This window comes from Osmerus eperlanus, chromosome 4 (genome assembly GCF_963692335.1).
Source record: "Osmerus eperlanus chromosome 4, fOsmEpe2.1, whole genome shotgun sequence".
Taxonomy (NCBI): domain Eukaryota; kingdom Metazoa; phylum Chordata; class Actinopteri; order Osmeriformes; family Osmeridae; genus Osmerus; species Osmerus eperlanus.
In genome coordinates, this window is record NC_085021.1 from 23,423,087 (window position 1) to 23,448,431 (window position 25,345).

General features: G+C 51.0%; 1 protein-coding gene and 1 long non-coding RNA gene across 3 annotated transcripts; one reads left to right on the plus strand and one right to left on the minus strand.

The window, feature by feature from the left end:
* The first annotated feature begins 99 nt into the window (after window positions 1-99).
* Window positions 100-21,210, plus strand: LOC134019494 (PTB domain-containing engulfment adapter protein 1-like). 2 transcript variants are annotated; one of them, XM_062460440.1, is made up of 8 exons: window positions 100-288; window positions 6,051-6,117; window positions 6,210-6,281; window positions 18,260-18,358; window positions 18,623-18,760; window positions 18,900-19,004; window positions 21,007-21,069; window positions 21,153-21,210. In XM_062460440.1, the coding sequence occupies exons 2-8, from the start codon at window positions 6,070-6,072 to the stop codon at window positions 21,159-21,161; spliced, it is 534 nt and encodes a 177-aa protein (XP_062316424.1). In that variant the 5' UTR covers window positions 100-288; window positions 6,051-6,069; the 3' UTR covers window positions 21,162-21,210. The 2 variants fall into 2 exon arrangements, with proteins under 2 accessions (XP_062316424.1, XP_062316425.1); XM_062460441.1 differs by lacking the exon at window positions 100-288 and adding an exon at window positions 5,835-5,969.
* Window positions 7,347-18,543, minus strand: LOC134019495 (uncharacterized). Its single transcript, XR_009930024.1, has 3 exons — window positions 17,907-18,543; window positions 17,508-17,759; window positions 7,347-7,626 (listed from the first exon to the last, which is right to left on the minus strand). It is a non-coding gene; the product is annotated as an uncharacterized LOC134019495 (long non-coding RNA).
* Window positions 21,211-25,345: the final 4,135 nt, after the last annotated feature.

The following is a 25,345-nucleotide window of genomic DNA, read 5'->3' on the forward strand; positions in this document are numbered from 1 at the left end:
CCTGGTTAAACATTACCTCTTCCAGACTTTACCCAGTTGCCACATCCCCAGATCTCTTCCAGTCACACAGGTACGTTCACACTTATGGTTCGGTTGTTTTGAACTGTGTTTGGAAATACACTCTTACCACTAAAATACTGTTACTACTATGATCTGTACTTTCTTTATGAGCTATTTATGTGTAGTTTCGGATTAAAGCGTTTGCTAAATGAAGACTATGCAAGTTGATTTATCAACAGCTACCGAGTGACGAACAGGAAGGACAATCCTACCAGCTGGAACCGACAGGTGGGTGAGAGAGAGAGTGAGGAGGGGAGAGTGAGAGAGAGTGAGGAGGGGAGAGTGAGAGAGAGTGAGGAGGGGTGGGAGAGAGAGAGAGTGAGGAGGGGAGAGTGAGAGAGAGTGAGGAGGGGAGAGAGTGAGAGAGAGTGAGGAGGGGAGAGAGTGAGAGAGAGTGAGGAGGGGAGAGAGTGAGAGAGAGTGAGGAGGGGAGAGTGAGAGAGAGTGAGGAGGGGTGAGAGTGAGAGAGAGTGAGGAGGGGAGAGTGAGAGAGAGGGTGGGTGTGTGTATGTGTGAGAGTGTATGAGTGAGTTTGTGTATGTGTGAGAGAGAGGGGGGTGTTTGTTATGTGTTATTCAATTGTCTCCAACACCCCCAGGAACCTGGAAACAATCACTTATCTTTGCTGAATGTGTTACATTGATGAACAGATTCAAAAATGAAAAATAGGTTTTTATGTGGTGAAGTAGGGTTAGTGAAAAGTCTCAAAAGAAAGGCAATTGCAATGACCTCTAAACTCTTATCGATGCATTAACACACGGTATTCCAGTACACAGCTGCTAAACCTGTTAGCACTAGCGATTGTAGGCATGGACCGGTTACCGCAGTTTGAAAAAGTCACGGTTTCAAGGAGTCGGCTGGCTGGACTTACCCTGCTGAGATCTTGCTGTAGTGCATGTAGGCAGCCATGATCACTCCTGTTTTACCCTTGTTACCCTGACAGAGGGAGGGGGAGGGGGAGGGGGATAGAGGGAGAGCGGGATAGAGGGAGAGAGAGATATGAATACACAGAAGTGTGCCAGGGCAGGTCTCCCCTGAGGGAAGTGATGTATAAACCATCTGTTGTTCCAGTCTTTCTGTTTACCTCTGCTTTCCCTCCCTTCCTCCTCCGCCTCCACCTCCTCCTCTCCCTTCCGCCTCTCCTCCTCTTCCTCTCCTCTCTCCTCCTTAGGCATGGGCCGGTTTCAAGGTATACCGCGGTTTGAAAAAGTCAGGGTTTCAATACCTCTCTAATTTTCTCCTTATAACGTTGCTGCGGTGTGAGCTGTTTACAATGTCTCGTCAAAGACGGAAAGTGCAGGAATCCAGAGAGGCAGTTAGAACCGAAACTGTACTGTACTGTAGCTAGTGGTACGTGCCAATGGAGCGAGTGGTACGTGACAGTAGCTAGTGGTACATGCCAGTGCCTCCGCTGGTACATGACAGTAGCTAGTGGTACGTGACAGCGCCTCCACTGGTACATGACAGTTACTGTTCTGTTGATAGTGGTACGCAAGTGTCTTGTGGCAGTTGCATTGGGTGACTTGCAGCTTTTGTTTACTGTCATTTTTTTTTCCACAGGTACACTTGCACTTATAGCAGTTCATGTTGTTTAATTGTAACTTGTTTAACTACATGCTCTTATGGTTCTTCCCTTTGGCACTTACTTTGGTTGTTCACAATGTGTGCTTCATGTTTTGGCTACTCGCAATGTTTTGTGGCTATCTCGTTGTTATGATCAGTGACCTATGCACTTTGTAAAGCTCTCTCTTGGAAGTCGCTTTGGATAAAAGCGTCTGCTAAATGAATAAATGTAAATGTAGCCTAACTGCCCCGCGGCCATTTTAGAATAGAATTGTTTAAGTATGTGTGGCGGCCTGCGGAAACCCGTGGATGTCGCGGCCGCTCATTGTTGGCTATAAGCCATAAAAGATCGAAAATCGTTTTCTGTCAAATTGAGATTTTTGATGTTTTGTATAGTTAACACCCTAAACTTAATTGTAATGTACTCAAAGTATATGATTACTTATGAAAAACTATTAATTTCAACGGTTTTTGGACATGTCAGCTAGCAAGATTTTCAAGCCATGTCAAATCAAATGCTTAGTTTGCCTGCTCTTTTTAGTGCTGCAGCAGCCCATAACAACTGATCAATGAAATAACTTGCTGAGAAGTTATTAATGTAGCCTATACTTAAACTGACATTTACATTCACAACGTCATTACGAACAAAAGGATTTTCTCCCATATCACTTTTTGACACAGGTCGACTTTAAAATGATGTAACTTCAGTTGTGATAAAGATATCGGGGTGATTTAAACAGATTTGTATCCAAGAGAGTTTTTAGTTGGGTGTGCTCAAGCCTTCGGCGAGAGCACAACCTTTGTTCTCTCACATATATATTTTTATTTTTGCCCCCCTAAAACTCAGTCAATATTTGGCCTACATAGTCTTCGTCTTGGTAGCGATTGAGTTGCTTCTATTGGAATTTACGTTCCGTTGCATGGTTTAGGTTCAAGTTAAGTTTTTGTGGCGAAAAGTGAAGCTAACTGTGGCTAATTTGCTAGCCACAGTCACTGACGTTACTTACGTCACTAACGTCACGAAAACACGCGTGACTACCTTTGGCAGAACATTCGTTTCGCATCTGTTAACTTGGGGGATAGCTAGGCTAACTATAGCTTTACTGCAAGGCAGCTACAGAAACGCCACAAGCAAAGAGGCCAGGGTGATAACTATTTACTCATTTTACTTTGTGATATGACACACAATTGTGATGTGTAATGTACAATATAAGATGATATTATTAAGGAAGTACATCTACTTTCGGAAACAGTAGTCTACTATTTCACTGAAGCATTAGCAAATGCGTGACCACAATTCAAATTCATTTTCAGAAATGCAAAATGAACGAAAAAGCATTCTGAGCGGCGCAGCAGAGTGACGTCAGTAGCCGCTCTTCTTCAGCTCCCTGCTGACCGAGCTACCCATCTTGTTCGGTAGGGGGCGGTGTGCACATCTGCATTGCATTACATTGCAAATGTGCCGGAAAATTGATTGAATTGCCGGGTCTTTAGAGCAGCGTACCCCAACCGGTGCCCACCGGTCCGCGGACCGATACCGGTCCGTGGGTCATTTCGTACCGGGCCGCACAAAAAAGAATTAATAACATTATTTCCTTTTAATTGATTATCAGAGTCTGAAAGACGTTTTATTCTGAAAAATGACCTGATTCTCTCCTTCTCCGCGGGCCTTTTCCCCTGAGCAAAAAAGCTCTGCAAAGACGTGTTTATTCATTTTTTAGCAAGTTTGTGGGCTTTATTGAGCGGTATCATGCGCGTCTCTTCCTCTTGACACATGACAAGTGATAGTTACCACTCAATGGAGCCTGTTTGAGACAACAACTCTATCTGTGTTTTGGATGAAGGCTATCCTGAGATCGCCACTAAAGCACTGAAAACCCTGCTTCCATTTCCAACATCAAGCGGGATTTTCTGCCGTGACAGCAATCAAACAAAATTATGGAATAGGCCTAAACTGGATATAAGGAACGCACTTCGGGTGTCACTGTCGTAGCTTATAGTCACACACAACAGTGGGACTGACATCGAAAGCTAGCTAGTAACAATATAACGGCTAAGAAACTTAAAGATGGGACTGAAAAATTGAGACAAAAATACATCATATTCACTAGACATGGTTTTGTCAATTGAATTGAAAAAACGGCTGTTTATTTTACATAAAACTCCCAAAACTATTTTTCGCTCAAATCAGCTAAACTATTTTTCTCCGCGCGCTCCGCACGCTCGCATTAGGTGTGGAAGTCACTAACTAGGATCACATCAAACCCAGAATGTACATGCATTAGCAGCGCAGCTGTCCAGGGCTTCTTTCCTCCCAGTCCGTCCCTGCCGGTCCGTGAAAATAAGTCTTACATGAAAGCGGTCCGTGGCGCAAAAAAGGTTGGGGACCGCTGCTTTAGAGGACGCATCACAGACCATGGTGCTCCCTCAAATTGTGCAAACACTGTTAGAATTAGCTGAACAGGTAGAATCTAATAATATATCTGAGTCTGATGCCCGTGACCGAGTAGAACAAGTCATAGAGAGCTTGGCTGCATACTCTCCCGTCACAGATTTACACATTAATAGTAGCTCTGCCACTGTTTTAGTCATTGTTTGACATCAAGTTGCTCAGTCTGTGATGCGTCCTCTAAAGACCCGGCAATTCAATCAATTTCCCGGCACATTTGCAATGTAATGCAATGCAGATGTGCACACCGCCCCCTACCGAACAAGATGGGTAGCTCGGTCAGCAGGGAGCTGAAGAAGAGCGGCTACTGACGTCACTCTGCTGCGCCGCTCAGAATGCTTTTTCGTTCATTTTGCATTTCTGAAAATGAATTGTGGTCACGATTTTGCAGCCACGTTCTTAAAATGAAAATGCATTTCTGGAAATGCATTTGAATTTGAATTGTGGTCACGATTTTGCAGCCACGTTCTTAAAATGAATACCAAATAGATACCAAAATTCAATTTGAAATACATTTCAAATTGAATTTTGGTATCTATTTGTTGGTGCATATTTTGAAAATTAAATCTCAAATGTCTATTTCTTTTTCATTTTAATTAAGTGAAAGATTGAGCACTCTTGAAGAAGAAAATTAAAATGCAAATAGGATGATTGATTACTAATTTCATTTGAGTCAAATAATGCAGCCACATTCTTAAAATGCAAATGCATTTCTGGAAATGCATTTGCATTTTGGTAACGATTTTCTTCCATAGCGCTGTCAGGTACCACTAGCTACTGTCATGTACCACTAGCTCCACTGGCACGTACCACTAGGTGCCAGTAGAGGCACTGGCATGTACCACTAGCTACTGTCACGTACCAGTGGAGGCACTGGCACGTACCACTAGCCACTGTCACGTCACGTGCCAGCGGAGGCACTGGCATGTACCACTAGCTACTGTCACGTACCACTCGCTCCACTGTCACGTACCACTCGCTACAGTACAGTACAGTTTCGGTTCTAACCGCTACTGGGAATCCATCAGGTTTTTCACAACGGAGAAAAGTAACCCTCCGGTTGCAACAAGTTAAGAGAGTTGGCGTGTTTAGCACTGGTGAAATAAACTTGAAACAGTAGGCTACTTTTAGAATGCTACCGACTAAGGCAAATAACACGGCTAATTAACTAGCTTAGCTAGCATCAGCTAGTTTCACGTTAGCCTACGTTACACCAGAGCCATAGAAAAATATTTTTCTGGGGAAGAGCAGATTAGCCTACTACAGGTCTCTACAATCTCACGCTTTTGCTGTGAAACTCACACATTTCAACCATTTCTCACGCTAAGAAACCTACATTTCTGCGGAGTTGATAGTTGTCTCCAGTTATACAGTGTTAAAAAACAGACAATAAGAAACATAGTAGCCTATGGTAATCGCACGCCAAACTTGATAAAATTTGAGAGCCCTGCTACTACATTTCTGTGATGTAGTACAAAAATTAGGGCCTACATTTAGCTGGTTTCACGTAGCCTATATACTTTTATTTAAGTCTTCCATCGTCTGTGTGTATAAGTTAACTTAAAACAAGAATTATGTATTGTTCTTTTTACAAAAAACAAATCAACCAAGAATTGAACTATTTAACTTGACATGTTGACTGCTGTTCAAATTGTTTATATGTTGCTTAAAAATAAACTATATTGTGTAAAAAATATTTTTGATCTGTAATATGCAATATCGCGATAACATGAAACCGTGGTATTTTTTCTCAAGGTTATACCGTCAAAATCTGATACCGGCCCATGCCTACTCTGTTGGTCTGCTGTTCGAGACATCACTAAACACCATTGGTAGAGTTAGGGTTGTGGTGGTCATTTGAATTAGTTTTTCTTTCAAAATGACCATAATTCACCAGGTAAAACATTATTTTTAGTTTTGTACTAATTACTGATGAGGCTGTGCTGGTTATAATAGCTGTTGTGCTGGTCTGGTCCAGGCTCCTCTGAAGAGAGAAGATGAGCGACGTGTCTGATGAGGATAATGAGATCTCGTTCTCTGTGAAGGTGAGAACATCATGAGTCACTCTACTCACAAGGAAACATTAGTAGAGATTCTGAGTAAATCCAAGCAGCTGTTTATTAGTGTGTGTGTGTAGTTCCTAGGGCGTGTGGAGGTGTTCCGACCGGATGGAATGCAGATCCTGACTGAGGCGTGGCACAGCCTGACGGTGCCCTCTGTTTACACACACATATATATATACACACACACAACTAAACATACATACACACACACACAACTATACATACACACCAGTGGCGGATGCTGGTCTTTCAAAGAGGGGAAGCTCATTTTCGGCCTACATCATAAAATGTTTCCATTTATTTGGCTAGTTCACCCCTACGACACTAGCATAGCCTACTGTATGAAGAAATGAACGAACGATCTAACGAAACAATATTAAACTCGAAGGAGGAAATGTGGGAATTAGGTTAAACTGAAACAAGGAATGTGGTGTATAATTGTATGAAATGTATGATGAAAATTGGATAGCAATTTTGCCAAGCAAATACCAAGAAATAGGTTGCAGCAGTTTGTCTTTCGACTACACTTGCAAAATCCGCGAAGGGACTGAGCTGGAATAGCTTCGGCGACTATTTATAGTACTAAATCGCTGTCAATCAAAAGGAGATGCAGTCTTTCGACAGACCCTCCAATGCCCCACGCAGAAGCCCAGTGTCCAGGCCAGCCCACTCCTCCATTCACCCCCAGAGACGCCGAGCGTCCGTGGGCGGGACATAATCGCAGCGTTTATCCAATGACCGTATAGTTTCGAAGCACTGAAAAAAACTGTTCAAAGCAGACCCATTGAAGTCCTTGGACCCCAGGCGACAACAGGGACATGCACTGTGACGCTACGAGAAAATAGGAAATCGAGTCAGTCGACCTGCTATATGTAGCTGAACAAACTCGTCTTCGAGATGAACATGTTCTAACGCATTTAAAATGTTAACACAATAGTTAATATTTGACCATTAATTTGTTGACATTTTAGGGGAAGCCGAGTTTCCCTTGCAGTCTTAAAGAAATCGCCACTGATACACACACACAACTATACATACATATACACACACACACACACACACATACATACATATACACACACATACATACATAAAACACACACATGTCGCCGAACCTGACGAGCGAACCAGGACACACGACAACAGAGACAGGGTTTTTTTTGTTTAGAAAAATAATTACACTTTTATTTCAATTCATAAAACACCCCTGGATTACCAATCAGGTTTAGCGGAGGGCTAAAGGTGGTCACACAGAAAGGCTAGGTCTTTACAACTAGGGTGAAATATGGCACACCAAAACGTCACACAGCAAAGGTTTCACCGGGCATTTAAGTCTAACCCGCACACAGGATTGATGGAATCGTATAGGCACTCAATAATGCAGATAGCTACACACAAATAGCACGCAGCATTTCAAGCTTCACACGTGCACATAAGGACCAACAAGCCTCTACCTGCAACTCCCATAAAGCCCACCCCCAATGCTGTCACCTGTCTAGCCCACCCCCAATGCTGTCACCTGTCTAGCCCACCCCCAATGCTGTCACCTGTCTAGGCCCCACCCCCAATGCTGTCACCTGTCTAGGCCCCACCCCCAATGCTGTCACCTGTCTAGCCCACCCCCAATGCTGTCACCTGTCTAGCCCACCCCCAATGCTGTCACCTGTCTAGGCCCCACCCCCAATGCTGTCACCTGTCTAGCCCACCCCCAATGCTGTCACCTGTCTAGCCCACCCCCAATGCTGTCACCTGTCTAGCCCACCCCCAATGCTGTCACCTGTCTAGCCCACCCCCAATGCTGTCACCTGTCTAGCCCACCCCCAATGCTGTCACCTGTCTAGCCCACCCCCAATGCTGTCACCTGTCTAGCCCACCCCCAATGCTGTCACCTGTCTAGGCCCCACCCCCAATGCTGTCACCTGTCTAGCCCACCCCCAATGCTGTCACCTGTCTAGGCCCCACCCCCAATGCTGTCACCTGTCTAGGCCCCACCCCCAATGCTGTCACCTGTCTAGGCCCCACCCCCAATGCTGTCACCTGTCTAGGCCACCCCCAATGCTGTCACCTGTCTAGCCCACCCCCAATGCTGTCACCTGTCTAGCCCACCCCCAATGCTGTCACCTGTCTAGGCCCCACCCCCAATGCTGTCACCTGTCTAGGCCCCACCCCCAATGCTGTCACCTGTCTAGGCCCCACCCCCAATGCTGTCACCTGTCTAGGCCCCACCCCCAATGCTGTCACCTGTCTAGCCCACCCCCAATGCTGTCACCTGTCTAGCCCACCCCCAATGCTGTCACCTGTCTAGCCCACCCCCAATGCTGTCACCTGTCTAGGCCCCACCCCCAATGCTGTCACCTGTCTAGCCCACCCCCAATGCTGTCACCTGTCTAGGCCCCACCCCCAATGCTGTCACCTGTCTAGCCCACCCCCAATGCTGTCACCTGTCTAGCCCACCCCCAATGCTGTCACCTGTCTAGCCCACCCCCAATGCTGTCACCTGTCTAGGCCCCACCCCCAATGCTGTCACCTGTCTAGGCCCCACCCCCAATGCTGTCACCTGTCTAGCCCACCCCCAATGCTGTCACCTGTCTAGCCCACCCCCAATGCTGTCACCTGTCTAGGCCCCACCCCCAATGCTGTCACCTGTCTAGCCCACCCCCAATGCTGTCACCTGTCTAGCCCACCCCCAATGCTGTCACCTGTCTAGCCCACCCCCAATGCTGTCACCTGTCTAGCCCACCCCCAATGCTGTCACCTGTCTAGGCCCCACCCCCACATGCCCAATGCTGTCACCTGTCTAGGCCCCACCCCCCAATGCTGTCACCTGTCTAGGCCCCACCCCCAATGCTGTCACCTGTCTAGCCCACCCCAATGCTGTCACCTGTCTAGGCCCACACCACCAATGCTGTCACCTGTCTAGGCCCCACCCCCAATGCTGTCACCTGTCTAGCCCACCCCCAATGCTGTCACCTGTCTAGGCCCCACCCCCAATGCTGTCACCTGTCTTGCCCACCCCCAATGCTGTCACCTGTCTAGCCCACCCCCAATGCTGTCACCTGTCTAGCCCACCCCCAATGCTGTCACCTGTCTAGGCCCCACCCCCAATGCTGTCACCTGTCTAGCCCCACCCCCAATGCTGTCACCTGTCTAGCCCACCCCCAATGCTGTCACCTGTCTAGGCCCCACCCCCAATGCTGTCACCTGTCTAGGCCCACCCCCAATGCTGTCACCTGTCTAGGCCCCACCCCCAATGCTGTCACCTGTCTAGGCCCCACCCCCAATGCTGTCACCTGTCTAGGCCCCACCCCCAATGCTGTCACCTGTCTAGCCCACCCCCAATGCTGTCACCTGTCTAGCCCACCCCCAATGCTGTCACCTGTCTAGGCCCACCCCCAATGCTGTCACCTGTCTAGGCCCACCCCCAATGCTGTCACCTGTCTAGCCCACCCCCAATGCTGTCACCTGTCTAGCCCACCCCCAATGCTGTCACCTGTCTAGGCCCCACCCCCAATGCTGTCACCTGTCTAGGCCCACCCCCAATGCTGTCACCTGTCTAGGCCCCACCCCCAATGCTGTCACCTGTCTAGGCCCCACCCCCAATGCTGTCACCTGTCTAGGCCCCACCCCCAATGCTGTCACCTGTCTAGGCCCACCCCCAATGCTGTCACCTGTCTAGGCCCACCCCCAATGCTGTCACCTGTCTAGGCCCCACCCCCAATGCTGTCACCTGTCTAGGCCCCACCCCCAATGCTGTCACCTGTCTAGCCCACCCCCAATGCTGTCACCTGTCTAGGCCCACCCCCAATGCTGTCACCTGTCTAGGCCCACCCCCAATGCTGTCACCTGTCTAGCCCACCCCCAATGCTGTCACCTGTCTAGCCCACCCCCAATGCTGTCACCTGTCTAGGCCCCACCCCCAATGCTGTCACCTGTCTAGGCCCCACCCCAATGCTGTCACCTGTCTAGGCCCACCCCCAATGCTGTCACCTGTCTAGGCCCCACCCCCAATGCTGTCACCTGTCTAGGCCCCACCCCCAATGCTGTCACCTGTCTAGGCCCCACCCCCAATGCTGTCACCTGTCTAGCCCACCCCCAATGCTGTCACCTGTCTAGCCCACCCCCAATGCTGTCACCTGTCTAGGCCCCACCCCCAATGCTGTCACCTGTCTAGGCCACCCCCAATGCTGTCACCTGTCTAGGCCCCACCCCCAATGCTGTCACCTGTCTAGCCCACCCCCAATGCTGTCACCTGTCTAGCCCCACCCCCAATGCTGTCACCTGTCTAGGCCCCACCCCCAATGCTGTCACCTGTCTAGGCCCCAACCCCAATGCTGTCACCTGTCTAGGCCCCACCCCCAATGCTGTCACCTGTCTAGCCCACCCCCAATGCTGTCACCTGTCTAGCCCACCCCCAATGCTGTCACCTGTCTAGCCCACCCCCAATGCTGTCACCTGTCTAGGCCCCACCCCCAATGCTGTCACCTGTCTAGCCCACCCCCAATGCTGTCACCTGTCTAGCCCACCCCCAATGCTGTCACCTGTCTAGCCCACCCCCAATGCTGTCACCTGTCTAGCCCACCCCCAATGCTGTCACCTGTCTAGCCCACCCCCAATGCTGTCACCTGTCTAGCCCACCCCCAATGCTGTCACCTGTCTAGCCCACCCCCAATGCTGTCACCTGTCTAGGCCCCACCCCCAATGCTGTCACCTGTCTAGCCCCACCCCCAATGCTGTCACCTGTCTAGGCCCCACCCCCAATGCTGTCACCTGTCTAGCCCACCCCCAATGCTGTCACCTGTCTAGGCCCCACCCCCAATGCTGTCACCTGTCTAGGCCCCACCCCCAATGCTGTCACCTGTCTAGCCCACCCCCAATGCTGTCACCTGTCTAGCCCACCCCCAATGCTGTCACCTGTCTAGGCCCCACCCCCAATGCTGTCACCTGTCTAGGCCCCACCCCCAATGCTGTCACCTGTCTAGGCCCCACCCCCAATGCTGTCACCTGTCTAGGCCCACCCCCAATGCTGTCACCTGTCTAGGCCCCACCCCCAATGCTGTCACCTGTCTAGCCCACCCCCAATGCTGTCACCTGTCTAGGCCCCACCCCCAATGCTGTCACCTGTCTAGGCCCCACCCCCAATGCTGTCACCTGTCTAGGCCCCACCCCCAATGCTGTCACCTGTCTAGGCCCCACCCCCAATGCTGTCACCTGTCTAGGCCCCACCCCCAATGCTGTCACCTGTCTAGGCCCCACCCCCAATGCTGTCACCTGTCTAGGCCCCACCCCCAATGCTGTCACCTGTCTAGGCCCACCCCCAATGCTGTCACCTGTCTAGGCCCCACCCCCAATGCTGTCACCTGTCTAGGCCCCACCCCCAATGCTGTCACCTGTCTAGGCCCCACCCCCAATGCTGTCACCTGTCTAGGCCCCACCCCCAATGCTGTCACCTGTCTAGGCCCCACCCCCAATGCTGTCACCTGTCTAGGCCCCACCCCCAATGCTGTCACCTGTCTAGGCCCCACCCCCAATGCTGTCACCTGTCTAGGCCCCACCCCCAATGCTGTCACCTGTCTAGGCCCCACCCCCAATGCTGTCACCTGTCTAGGCCCCACCCCCAATGCTGTCACCTGTCTAGGCCCCACCCCCAATGCTGTCACCTGTCTAGGCCCCACCCCCAATGCTGTCACCTGTCTAGGCCCCACCCCCAATGCTGTCACCTGTCTAGGCCCCACCCCCAATGCTGTCACCTGTCTAGGCCCCACCCCCAATGCTGTCACCTGTCTAGCCCACCCCCAATGCTGTCACCTGTCTAGGCCCACCCCCAATGCTGTCACCTGTCTAGGCCCCACCCCCAATGCTGTCACCTGTCTAGGCCCCACCCCCAATGCTGTCACCTGTCTAGGCCCCACCCCCAATGCTGTCACCTGTCTAGGCCCCACCCCCAATGCTGTCACCTGTCTAGGCCCACCCCCAATGCTGTCACCTGTCTAGGCCCCACCCCCAATGCTGTCACCTGTCTAGGCCCCACCCCCAATGCTGTCACCTGTCTAGGCCCACCCCCAATGCTGTCACCTGTCTAGCCCACCCCCAATGCTGTCACCTGTCTAGGCCCCACCCCCAATGCTGTCACCTGTCTAGGCCCCACCCCCAATGCTGTCACCTGTCTAGGCCCACCCCCAATGCTGTCACCTGTCTAGGCCCCACCCCCAATGCTGTCACCTGTCTAGGCCCCACCCCCAATGCTGTCACCTGTCTAGGCCCCACCCCCAATGCTGTCACCTGTCTAGGCCCACCCCCAATGCTGTCACCTGTCTAGCCCACCCCCAATGCTGTCACCTGTCTAGGCCCACCCCCAATGCTGTCACCTGTCTAGCCCACCCCCAATGCTGTCACCTGTCTAGGCCCCACCCCCAATGCTGTCACCTGTCTAGCCCACCCCCAATGCTGTCACCTGTCTAGGCCCCACCCCCAATGCTGTCACCTGTCTAGGCCCCACCCCCAATGCTGTCACCTGTCTAGGCCACCCCCAATGCTGTCACCTGTCTAGGCCCCACCCCCAATGCTGTCACCTGTCTAGGCCCCACCCCCAATGCTGTCACCTGTCTAGGCCACCCCCAATGCTGTCACCTGTCTAGCCCACCCCCAATGCTGTCACCTGTCTAGGCCCACCCCCAATGCTGTCACCTGTCTAGCCCACCCCCAATGCTGTCACCTGTCTAGGCCCCACCCCCAATGCTGTCACCTGTCTAGCCCACCCCCAATGCTGTCACCTGTCTAGCCCACCCCCAATGCTGTCACCTGTCTAGGCCCCACCCCCAATGCTGTCACCTGTCTAGCCCACCCCCAATGCTGTCACCTGTCTAGGCCCCACCCCCAATGCTGTCACCTGTCTAGGCCCCACCCCCAATGCTGTCACCTGTCTAGGCCCCACCCCCAATGCTGTCACCTGTCTAGGCCCCACCCCCAATGCTGTCACCTGTCTAGGCCCCACCCCCAATGCTGTCACCTGTCTAGGCCCCACCCCCAATGCTGTCACCTGTCTAGGCCCCACCCCCAATGCTGTCACCTGTCTAGGCCCCACCCCCAATGCTGTCACCTGTCTAGCCCACCCCCAATGCTGTCACCTGTCTAGCCCACCCCCAATGCTGTCACCTGTCTAGGCCCCACCCCCAATGCTGTCACCTGTCTAGGCCCCACCCCCAATGCTGTCACCTGTCTAGCCCACCCCCAATGCTGTCACCTGTCTAGCCCACCCCCAATGCTGTCACCTGTCTAGGCCCCACCCCCAATGCTGTCACCTGTCTAGGCCCCACCCCCAATGCTGTCACCTGTCTAGGCCCCACCCCCAATGCTGTCACCTGTCTAGGCCCCACCCCCAATGCTGTCACCTGTCTAGGCCCCACCCCCAATGCTGTCACCTGTCTAGGCCCCACCCCCAATGCTGTCACCTGTCTAGGCCCCACCCCCAATGCTGTCACCTGTCTAGGCCCCACCCCCAATGCTGTCACCTGTCTAGGCCCCACCCCCAATGCTGTCACCTGTCTAGGCCCCACCCCCAATGCTGTCACCTGTCTAGGCCCCACCCCCAATGCTGTCACCTGTCTAGGCCCACCCCCAATGCTGTCACCTGTCTAGGCCCCACCCCCAATGCTGTCACCTGTCTAGGCCCCACCCCCAATGCTGTCACCTGTCTAGGCCCCACCCCCAATGCTGTCACCTGTCTAGGCCCCACCCCCAATGCTGTCACCTGTCTAGGCCCACCCCCAATGCTGTCACCTGTCTAGCCCCACCCCCAATGCTGTCACCTGTCTAGGCCCCACCCCCAATGCTGTCACCTGTCTAGGCCCCACCCCCAATGCTGTCACCTGTCTAGGCCCCACCCCCAATGCTGTCACCTGTCTAGGCCCCACCCCCAATGCTGTCACCTGTCTAGGCCCCACCCCCAATGCTGTCACCTGTCTAGGCCCACCCCCAATGCTGTCACCTGTCTAGCCCACCCCCAATGCTGTCACCTGTCTAGCCCACCCCCAATGCTGTCACCTGTCTAGGCCCCACCCCCAATGCTGTCACCTGTCTAGGCCCCACCCCCAATGCTGTCACCTGTCTAGGCCCCACCCCCAATGCTGTCACCTGTCTAGGCCCCACCCCCAATGCTGTCACCTGTCTAGCCCACCCCCAATGCTGTCACCTGTCTAGGCCCCACCCCCAATGCTGTCACCTGTCTAGGCCCCACCCCCAATGCTGTCACCTGTCTAGGCCCCACCCCCAATGCTGTCACCTGTCTAGGCCCCACCCCCAATGCTGTCACCTGTCTAGGCCCCACCCCCAATGCTGTCACCTGTCTAGGCCCCACCCCCAATGCTGTCACCTGTCTAGCCCACCCCCAATGCTGTCACCTGTCTAGCCCACCCCCAATGCTGTCACCTGTCTAGCCCACCCCCAATGCTGTCACCTGTCTAGGCCCCACCCCCAATGCTGTCACCTGTCTAGCCCACCCCCAATGCTGTCACCTGTCTAGCCCACCCCCAATGCTGTCACCTGTCTAGCCCACCCCCAATGCTGTCACCTGTCTAGGCCCCACCCCCAATGCTGTCACCTGTCTAGGCCCCACCCCCAATGCTGTCACCTGTCTAGCCCACCCCCAATGCTGTCACCTGTCTAGCCCACCCCCAATGCTGTCACCTGTCTAGGCCCCACCCCCAATGCTGTCACCTGTCTAGCCCACCCCCAATGCTGTCACCTGTCTAGGCCCCACCCCCAATGCTGTCACCTGTCTAGCCCACCCCCAATGCTGTCACCTGTCTAGGCCCCACCCCCAATGCTGTCACCTGTCTAGCCCACCCCCAATGCTGTCACCTGTCTAGCCCACCCCCAATGCTGTCACCTGTCTAGGCCCCACCCCCAATGCTGTCACCTGTCTAGCCCACCCCCAATGCTGTCACCTGTCTAGGCCCCACCCCCAATGCTGTCACCTGTCTAGCCCACCCCCAATGCTGTCACCTGTCTAGCCCACCCCCAATGCTGTCACCTGTCTAGGCCCCACCCCCAATGCTGTCACCTGTCTAGCCCACCCCCAATGCTGTCACCTGTCTAGGCCACCCCCAATGCTGTCACCTGTCTAGGCCCCACCCCCAATGCTGTCACCTGTCTAGGCCCCACCCCCAATGCTGTCACCTGTCTAGCCCACCCCCAATGCTGTCACCTGTCTAGGCCCCACCCCCAATGCTGTCACCTGTCTAGGCCCCACCCCCAATGCTGTCACCTGTCTAGGCCCCACCCCCAATGCTGTCACCTGTCTAGGCCCCACCCCCAATGCTGTCACCTGTCTAGCCCACCCCCAATGCTGTCACCTGTCTAGGCCCCACCCCCAATGCTGTCACCTGTCTAGGCCCCACCCCCAATGCTGTCACCTGTCTAGGCCCCACCCCCAATGCTGTCACCTGTCTAGCCCACCCCCAATGCTGTCACCTGTCTAGGCCCCACCCCCAATGCTGTCACCTGTCTAGGCCCCACCCCCAATGCTGTCACCTGTCTAGCCCACCCCCAATGCTGTCACCTGTCTAGCCCACCCCCAATGCTGTCACCTGTCTAGGCCCCACCCCCAATGCTGTCACCTGTCTAGGCCCCACCCCCAATGCTGTCACCTGTCTAGGCCCCACCCCCAATGCTGTCACCTGTCTAGGCCCCACCCCCAATGCTGTCACCTGTCTAGGCCCCACCCCCAATGCTGTCACCTGTCTAGGCCCCACCCCCAATGCTGTCACCTGTCTAGCCCACCCCCAATGCTGTCACCTGTCTAGGCCCCACCCCCAATGCTGTCACCTGTCTAGCCCACCCCCAATGCTGTCACCTGTCTAGGCCCCACCCCCAATGCTGTCACCTGTCTAGCCCACCCCCAATGCTGTCACCTGTCTAGGCCCCACCCCCAATGCTGTCACCTGTCTAGGCCCCACCCCCAATGCTGTCACCTGTCTAGGCCCCACCCCCAATGCTGTCACCTGTCTAGGCCACCCCCAATGCTGTCACCTGTCTAGCCCACCCCCAATGCTGTCACCTGTCTAGGCCCCACCCCCAATGCTGTCACCTGTCTAGGCCCCACCCCCAATGCTGTCACCTGTCTAGGCCCCACCCCCAATGCTGTCACCTGTCTAGGCCCCACCCCCAATGCTGTCACCTGTCTAGCCCACCCCCAATGCTGTCACCTGTCTAGGCCCCACCCCCAATGCTGTCACCTGTCTAGCCCACCCCCAATGCTGTCACCTGTCTAGCCCACCCCCAATGCTGTCACCTGTCTAGCCCACCCCCAATGCTGTCACCTGTCTAGCCCACCCCCAATGCTGTCACCTGTCTAGCCCACCCCCAATGCTGTCACCTGTCTAGCCCACCCCCAATGCTGTCACCTGTCTAGCCCACCCCCAATGCTGTCACCTGTCTAGCCCACCCCCAATGCTGTCACCTGTCTAGGCCACCCCCAATGCTGTCACCTGTCTAGCCCACCCCCAATGCTGTCACCTGTCTAGGCCCCACCCCCAATGCTGTCACCTGTCTAGCCCACCCCCAATGCTGTCACCTGTCTAGCCCACCCCCAATGCTGTCACCTGTCTAGCCCACCCCCAATGCTGTCACCTGTCTAGCCCACCCCCAATGCTGTCACCTGTCTAGCCCACCCCCAATGCTGTCACCTGTCTAGGCCCCACCCCCAATGCTGTCACCTGTCTAGCCCACCCCCAATGCTGTCACCTGTCTAGGCCACCCCCAATGCTGTCACCTGTCTAGCCCACCCCCAATGCTGTCACCTGTCTAGGCCCCACCCCCAATGCTGTCACCTGTCTAGCCCACCCCCAATGCTGTCACCTGTCTAGCCCACCCCCAATGCTGTCACCTGTCTAGCCCACCCCCAATGCTGTCACCTGTCTAGGCCCCACCCCCAATGCTGTCACCTGTCTAGGCCCCACCCCCAATGCTGTCACCTGTCTAGCCCACCCCCAATGCTGTCACCTGTCTAGGCCCCACCCCCAATGCTGTCACCTGTCTAGCCCACCCCCAATGCTGTCACCTGTCTAGCCCACCCCCAATGCTGTCACCTGTCTAGGCCCCACCCCCAATGCTGTCACCTGTCTAGGCCCCACCCCCAATGCTGTCACCTGTCTAGCCCACCCCCAATGCTGTCACCTGTCTAGGCCCCACCCCCAATGCTGTCACCTGTCTAGGCCCCACCCCCAATGCTGTCACCTGTCTAGCCCACCCCCAATGCTGTCACCTGTCTAGCCCACCCCCAATGCTGTCACCTGTCTAGCCCACCCCCAATGCTGTCACCTGTCTAGCCCACCCCCAATGCTGTCACCTGTCTAGCCCACCCCCAATGCTGTCACCTGTCTAGGCAAGCAGGCTGGCACACAGACAAACAGAAAATAAAAGCGTCAGAACAAAAGTAAAGAAATCTGGACCTGACCAAACTACGGACTGGATCGGTCAGGCTGCACCACCAGTCCACCCAGGTGTAGGGATGGAGGAAAGTTCTCTTGTCCCAGCCGGACTTTGAACTTGACGCACGGCCAGTGTCTTTAGGTTCACCCACGGGTGGCTGGAACTGTTAGCTTGATGCGGCTTCCCAGGGCCGGGGCCTTAACCCTAACCCTTATGCCTTGATGCGGCTTCCCAGGGCCGGGGCCTTAACCCTAACCCTTATGCCTTGATGCGGCTTCCCAGGGCCGGGGCCTTAACCCTAACCCTTATGCCTTGATGCGGCTTCCCAGGGCCGGGGCCTTAACCCTAACCCTTATGCCTTGGGCCGGCCCTGCGGCTTCCCCAACGCTAGATGACGTCACTCCTCGGGATCCCCCGAAAACTCCAGGAGTTGGATTCCGTGCTGCTTCGGAACCTGTCAACAGCAAACAAGCGGTGATCCCTCAATGGCTAACAATCTCGGCAACCCATTCACACTGCTATGGATTGTGGAAATCACCGTTCCTTTTTAATGTTTGAGAGCGCAGAACAATATAACTCAGGGAACACACAACTATACATACATACATATACACACACAAACACACAACTATACATACACACATATACATACGCACACACAAACATGATGGGAATATGCAAACCCTCTCCTTTTTAGACTCCAGAGAGAGATTCCACTGAGAAACTGCAGAAGAAGAGTAAGGTGTGTCTGTTCCTGTCTGGGAGCAGCATCGACATCCTGGAGCACAAATCCAAGGTGAGGGGTGTGGCTAGACAGAAAATAGGTGTGGTTAGATGGTTAGGTGGTCTTCTGTCTGAAGGGTGTGGCCAGCTGTGTGAAACCAGAAATAAAGTCCAGAAATACTGATTATAACTTTCTTTCTCTGTCTTTCACCTTCTTGTCCTCTGGTCTCTTCTTTACCCTCTTCCCTCCCTCCATCATTCCTCCTCCTCCTGCTCCCTCCATCACTACTCCCTACCTCCATCCCTCCCTACCTCTCTCCCTCCTCCTTCCCCCCAGTTCATGCTGTATACATGCCCCCTCCCCTCTGTCTCCTTCTGTGGCGTCCTCCCCTCCTCCCCCAAAGTGTTGGGTTTCGTGGCCAGACACCCAGCAGCACACTCCTACCACTGCTACCTTCTCCAGAGCAGCAAGTTTGTGAGTGTTGATCGCCAGCACTGTTCCACCAGCTATAACACCTGCCCGCCGAGCTGGCTAACAGCTACAGTGTACAGGGAGCATTCTGCCCGCGGATAGATTCAGTCTTGTGATGACCTCCCCATGACCTCCCCCCCAGACCCCCCTGCTGGTGTCCGTCATAGGAGATGCCTTCCTGGCCTCCCGGAGGAGGCAGAGCATACCGGGGGGGCGGGACCTGGTTGTGGAGGCCCTAAGACACAAGGTGGGTCAAACCCTAACCCACCCTAACCTTCTCTAATCCACCCTAACCTTCTCTAACCCTCCCTAACCTTCTCTAATCCACCCTAACCTAACCCTCTCTAACCTAACCTTCTCTGACCTAACCTTCTCTAATCCACCCTAACCTTCTCTGACCTAACCTTCTCTAATCCACCCTAACCTTCTCTAACCCTCCCTAACCTAACCTTCTCTAACCCTCCCTAACCTAACCTTCTCTGACCCACCCTAACCTAACCTTCTCTGACCCACCCTAACCTAACCTTCTCTGACCCTAACCTTCTCTAACCCACCTAACCTTCTCTGACCCTAACCCACCCTAACCTTCTCTAACCCTCCCCACCCTAACCTTCTCTAACCCTCTCCACCCTAACCTTCTCTAACCCTCTCCACCCTAACCTTCTCTAACCCTCTCCACCCTAACCTTCTCTAACCCTCTCCACCCTAACCTTCTCTAACCCTCTCCACCCTAACCTTCTCTAACCCTCTCCACCCTAACCTTCTCTAACCCTCCCCACCTAACCTTCTCTGACCCTCCCCACCTAACCTTCTCTGACCCTAACCCACCCTAACCTTCTCTGACCCTAACCTAACCTTCTCTAACCCTAACCCACCGTACCTTCTCTAACCCTCCCCACCCTAACCTTCTCTGACCTAACCTTCTCTAACCCTAACCCACCCTAACCTTCTCTGACCCACCCTAACCTTCTCTGACCCACCCTAACCTTCTCTGACCGTTCCTAACCTAACTTCCTCTGACCTTAACCCACCCTAATCTTCTCTGACCCTAACCCACCCTAACCCTCCCTAACCTAACCTTCTCTAAGGTTCCAGAACCAGAACCCAAGGCTGGTCCTAGAACCAGAGTGTGTGGTTCTAGAAGCAAAATGTGTGGTTCTAGAAGCAGAGCATGTGGTTCTACAAGCAGAACGTGTGGTTTTAGAAGCAGAGCATGTGGTTCTAGAAGCAGAACGTGTCATTCTAGAAGCAGAAGAGAGCAGAGGGAGCCTGGCATTGTGATCTGGTCAGCTCTACAGGAGAGAGGACGAAGGCTGGTCAGGGAGGACAGCTTATGGCAGGGTTAGGAGAGGGTTGTGGCAGGGTTAGAAGAGGGATGTGGCAGGGTTATGGCAGGGTGAGGAGAGGGTTGTGGCAGGGTGAGGAGAGGGTTGTGGCAGGGTTATGGCAGGGTGAGGAGAGGGTTGTGGCAGGGTGAGGAGAGGGTTGTGGCAGGGTTAGGAGAGGGTTGTGGCAGGGTTATGGCAGGGTTAGGAGAGGGTTATGGCAGGGTTAGGAGAGGGTTGTGGCAGGGTTATGGCAAGGTTAGGAGAGGGTTTTGGCAGGGTTAGGAGAGGGTTATGGCAGGGTTAGGAGAGGGTTGTGGCAGGGTTAGGAGAGGGTTGTGGCAGGGTTATGGCAGGGTTAGGAGAGGGTTATGGCAGGGTTAGGAGAGGGTTGTGGCAGGGTTAAAAGAGGGTTGTGGCAGGCTTATGGCAGGGTTAAAAGAGGGTTGTGGCAGGGTTAGAAGAGGGTTGTGGCAGGGTTATGGCAGGGTGAGGAGAGGGTTGTGGCAGGGTGAGGAGAGGGTTGTGGCAGGGTTAGAAGAGGGTTGTGGCAGGGTTATGGCAGGGTGAGGAGAGGGTTGTGGCAGGGTGAGGAGAGGGTTGTGGCAGGGTTATGGCAGGGTGAGGAGAGGGTTGTGGCAGGGTTATGGCAGGGTGAGGAGAGGGTTGTGGCAGGGTGAGGAGAGGGTTGTGGCAGGGTTGTGGCAGGGTGAGGAGAGGGTTGTGGCAGGGTGAGGAGAGGGTTGTGGCAGGGTGAGGAGAGGGTTGTGGCAGGGTTAAGGCAGGGTGAGGAGAGGGTTGTGGCAGGGTGAGGAGAGGGTTGTGGCAGGGTTATGGCAGGGTGAGGAGAGGGTTGTGGCAGGGTTAAGGCAGGGTGAGGAGAGGGTTGTGGCAGGGTTAAGGCAGTGTGATCCTCTTCTCCAGAACAAGGTCCTCCAGAGGGAGAACGCTGAGCTGAAGAAGAGACTGGCAGCACAAACAGGAGAGGTGAGTCACACACTCACACGCACACACTCATACACACACACAGAAACACATACAATTGATGTTGATCCCATCTTCATGCACAGGCCCAATGAGGAAGATGATGATTCAAGGCAGAAGAAGATATAGTCATGTGACTGAATAAATAAAGCGAATGTCATGAATAAAGAGAATGTCATGAAAGATAAATCTTGGTATCTTTTATTTACACTGACCGTGTTAAACTGTCTGCCATGTGTTACTGATTACTAGAGAATGCCCATCCATGAACAGATGTTGTATTATACATTGTTCAATACAATATACTAGCATAGAATATAAAAGCAGAGATGGGAAGTAATGAAGTACATATACTTCATTACTGTATTTAAGTAGATTTTTCTGGTATCAGTACTTTACTTCACTATTTATTTTTCTTACTTAACTTTTTACTTGAACACCTTACATTTTTTTGCACAAATATCTGTAGTTTCTACTTCTTACATTTTCAAGCCAGGCTTGTTACTTTGGTATTAATCTGTATTTGGTGGTTTTTCATTTCCTGGCTATCACACACAACAAACGTAAGATAGTCTACGAAGCTACCATGGAGCAAGGCAGAAGGCAACAAGAAGTTTCTCAAATGTTGTTTGCATCATTGATGATGACTCTATTGTACTCTGCTCTGCTTTAAGGCCTTTGCACACCGAGTCCGAAATTTGTGTCCGAAATGTTCGCACGTAAAAAAATAAATACGACCTCACGTTATGTCAATCGCGCTTACACACTGCCTCCGAAACTTTCGGCCGTCAAATAAAAGTTTGGATCTGCGTTATTCGCATCCATAGCCAGCATTTTAAGAGGTTTTTTTTACAATTCAGAGCCACCAAATTTTTAGGCTAACGATTACGAAAAAACTCATATGAAAATTTCGGACTCATTTAGTCATTTTTTACATTTAGTCATTTTAGGACTCCGTGTGCAAGGGTCTTTACTCTGTTTAGGGTTCTCTGTCCTCCTCTCCTCATCTCCCTTCACTGTGTGTGAAAATAAAGTTTCAAAGGTTGAAAAAAAATATTTGCTAAAAGGTTTCTGGAAAAAAAAGGTTTCGAAAGGTTGAAAGAATTTTTTTTTAAAAATGCCCAAACTTCGGGCTTTATACGATGATGGACAGATGATCAACAGTAACGTAATCAACCACATCACCAAAGAGCGCTTGGGTTGAATTCGTTTTCAACAAACAACATACTACGTTGCTCTGATTGGTTGTAGGTCTATCAAATTGAGTGAAGAGGCATTTTTTTCCGGGTTCGGTTGAAACAAGCCATACTCACAGCCCAACGGCGCGGTATCAGACTCATAATCTGACTAGAATTATGAGTATGACAACGTCAGGCTAGATGAGTTCATGATGACTACTATACTCTATTGTACTAGTACTATTGTGCTCTGCTTTCACCTACTCTGTTTGAGGCATCTCTGTTCTTCTCCTTTCACTGTCTGTGAACCAAAAAGTTTTTAAATGTTGAATACAAATAGTTTGACAATGTTTCAACAACTTTGTTACAAAGAATTAATACATATTTTAGAAAGAAAAGGTTGAATTTTTTTTTAAAGGTTGAAAAAAATCTCCTTTCACTGTGTGTGTGGAAAAAAGGTTTGAAATGTAAAATGTACATTGTGGATGAGACAGAGGGAGTTAGCGATGTCTACATGGCTGAGAATGGAGACATTCCTGATTGCCCATGGCCATATATGGGGGAGATGTTCGAAATAGTCCACTTTAGACACAAAATAGTGTATTTTTGTATGTATGAATGTATTAATATTGTGTGAGGTCCAGTTACCAGCTAAAACATGTAGTAGTGGCTACTTTTTACTCAAAAAAATATATATATATATATTTCTCATTTATTTCAGGGACAAGGCACACTAATCAACAGCAAAACTGTAAGTGCGCCAGAGTTAGCCAGAGAGGCTAATTTTCATCTGCTGTCCCCAGCCAGATGTTTAAAGGCAGCCTAAAATGACAAAATATCAAATAACATACTAAGGTTAAAATAAGTCAATAAACATACAGTAACGTAGACACACCCAGTTCACATATAAGCAACAGAAAAGTGTACTTGCAGTACAAGCGCATATATAGCACTGAGGCACATAACATACATCAACACGGCAAACACACATATAAGCAGACAGTACATCAGTGCTTGCATACCTGATTGGCAACAAGCCATTCCTTAAGGCTATGTTTAAATGTTTTGTATGTGTCTTTTGTGCGTATGTGTGATGGCAGAGCATTCCAAGTGTGTGCTGACTTTACAGAAAATGCTGATTTGCCAAAAGAGCTAGACCTGTGTGAAATAATACAATCACCTCTTGAAGCAGATCTAGTGTGTCTGCCATTCTGAGTGCGCTGTTTAATAAAATCACTAAGGGGAGGTGGAGCCATACGATTTAAAATGTTAAAAACCAAACACACATCAGCGAATTTAACAAGGTTCTCCCACCTCAAGATATTATGTTTGATGAGGATATTGCAGTGATGGTGATTTTTTTTAATTTTTTTTTATCAAGTGTTTTTAAAACTTGTTTATGGAGAATATGAATAGATTTTGATGTTGTGCTGCTGGCTTGTGACCAGCTGGTTAAACAGTAGGTCAGATGGGGGATAATCATTGCATTATAATACAGTTGTGCAGCCTGCATGGTTAGACCGTTTCTTATTTATCTAAAATTCACGAGGTTAAATTTTAAGACATTTGTCACGTGTTACCTGTTTTTTAAAGGAGAGATTAGAATCAATAAAGATTCCTATATATTTAAAATCGGATACTACCTGTAGCCTTTACCAGCAACATAAACATCTGGTTCCAGTGACACCTTGCAAGCCCTTTTTGTGAAGAACATACAAACAGTCTTCTTAACATTCAGATGAAGACAGGAATCTGCAAGCCATTTAGATACATTGGTCATTGTGGATGTGAGCTTTAGTGCAGCTTGTTCTTTGTTTTTTGCATGCACATAAATCACTGTGTCTTCAGCGTACATTTGAATATCACATCCATAGCAGACACCAGGCAAATCATCGATGTACAAGCTGAACAATAAAGGTCCTAAAACAACCCTGGGGGACCCACACTTTGGATCTCAGAGTAGATGATGAAACATTACCCACTCTGACACACTAGGTTCTTCCTTCAAGATACGATTTCAAGAAGGTAAGAGATTCTTGGCAAAAGTTAAAATTTGACAGATTATTAATCAGGACATAGTGATAAACCGTATCAAAAGCCTTCTTTAGGTCAAGGAAAACCGCTGCTACTACACCCCCTTTATCCATTTTAAGCTTCACATTCTCTAAGAAAAAGCAGTTGGCTGTTTCAGTCGAATGATTAGCTCTGTAATCAAACTGCATAGGATGTAGCTGATATGGAGAGCTGTTGAGGTGTTTTATAAGTTGCTCTGCAACACATTTCTCTGCAACTTTGGAAACAGCAGGGAGAATACTGATTGGCCGATAGTTAGAGACATCGGTTGAATCTCCTGACTTAAAAACAGGTATTATTCTGGCTGATTTCCACCCTTTTGGAAACACACTGCCTGAGAGATTTGTTGACAATGCCTGTTATAGGGTGAGCGAGTGTGCCTTTGTGTTTCTTCAGAAAAAAATATTATCAATTCCGTAAACATCTTTTGCCCTAGAATTCTTAAATGAGGCCAGAACTCTAGTGACAGTAGATTCCGAGACTTCCTGAATACAGAAGCATGGTTGACCTTCATCTACCGGTGTACAATGAAATTGATCAATACTGGAGAATTGGGTTAACTCTACCACTGAGTTGATAAAGTATGAATTGAAAGCTGTACAAATTACAGCTTCATCTTGTGTAAGGCACCCGTTCACATTCATTTTAAGTTGCTTCATTGGATTGCTGTCATGTTTGTCTGTTAACTTCTTTAAATTATCCCATATTAATTTAGAATTACCCCCTGCTTCATCAATGATCTTGATAAAAAAATTAGCTTTTGCCTTTCTAAGTTCTTTCGTTACCTGGTTTCTCAGCATTATGAATTTCTGCCTATCATTTCCTAATTTAGACATGATTGACCGTTTTAATGCATGTCCGTTTTTTTCATTAAATTCCAAATGTCACTATTTAGCCATGGAAATGTGTTCTTTTCATTCTGTTTCACTTTGGCTTTTTTATGGAAACTAATAATTGTGGTCTGTATTGTGGATAAGAAGATGTTGCTGTCTTCCTCCAAACTTGCACCCGTTAACCCTCGTGCTGCC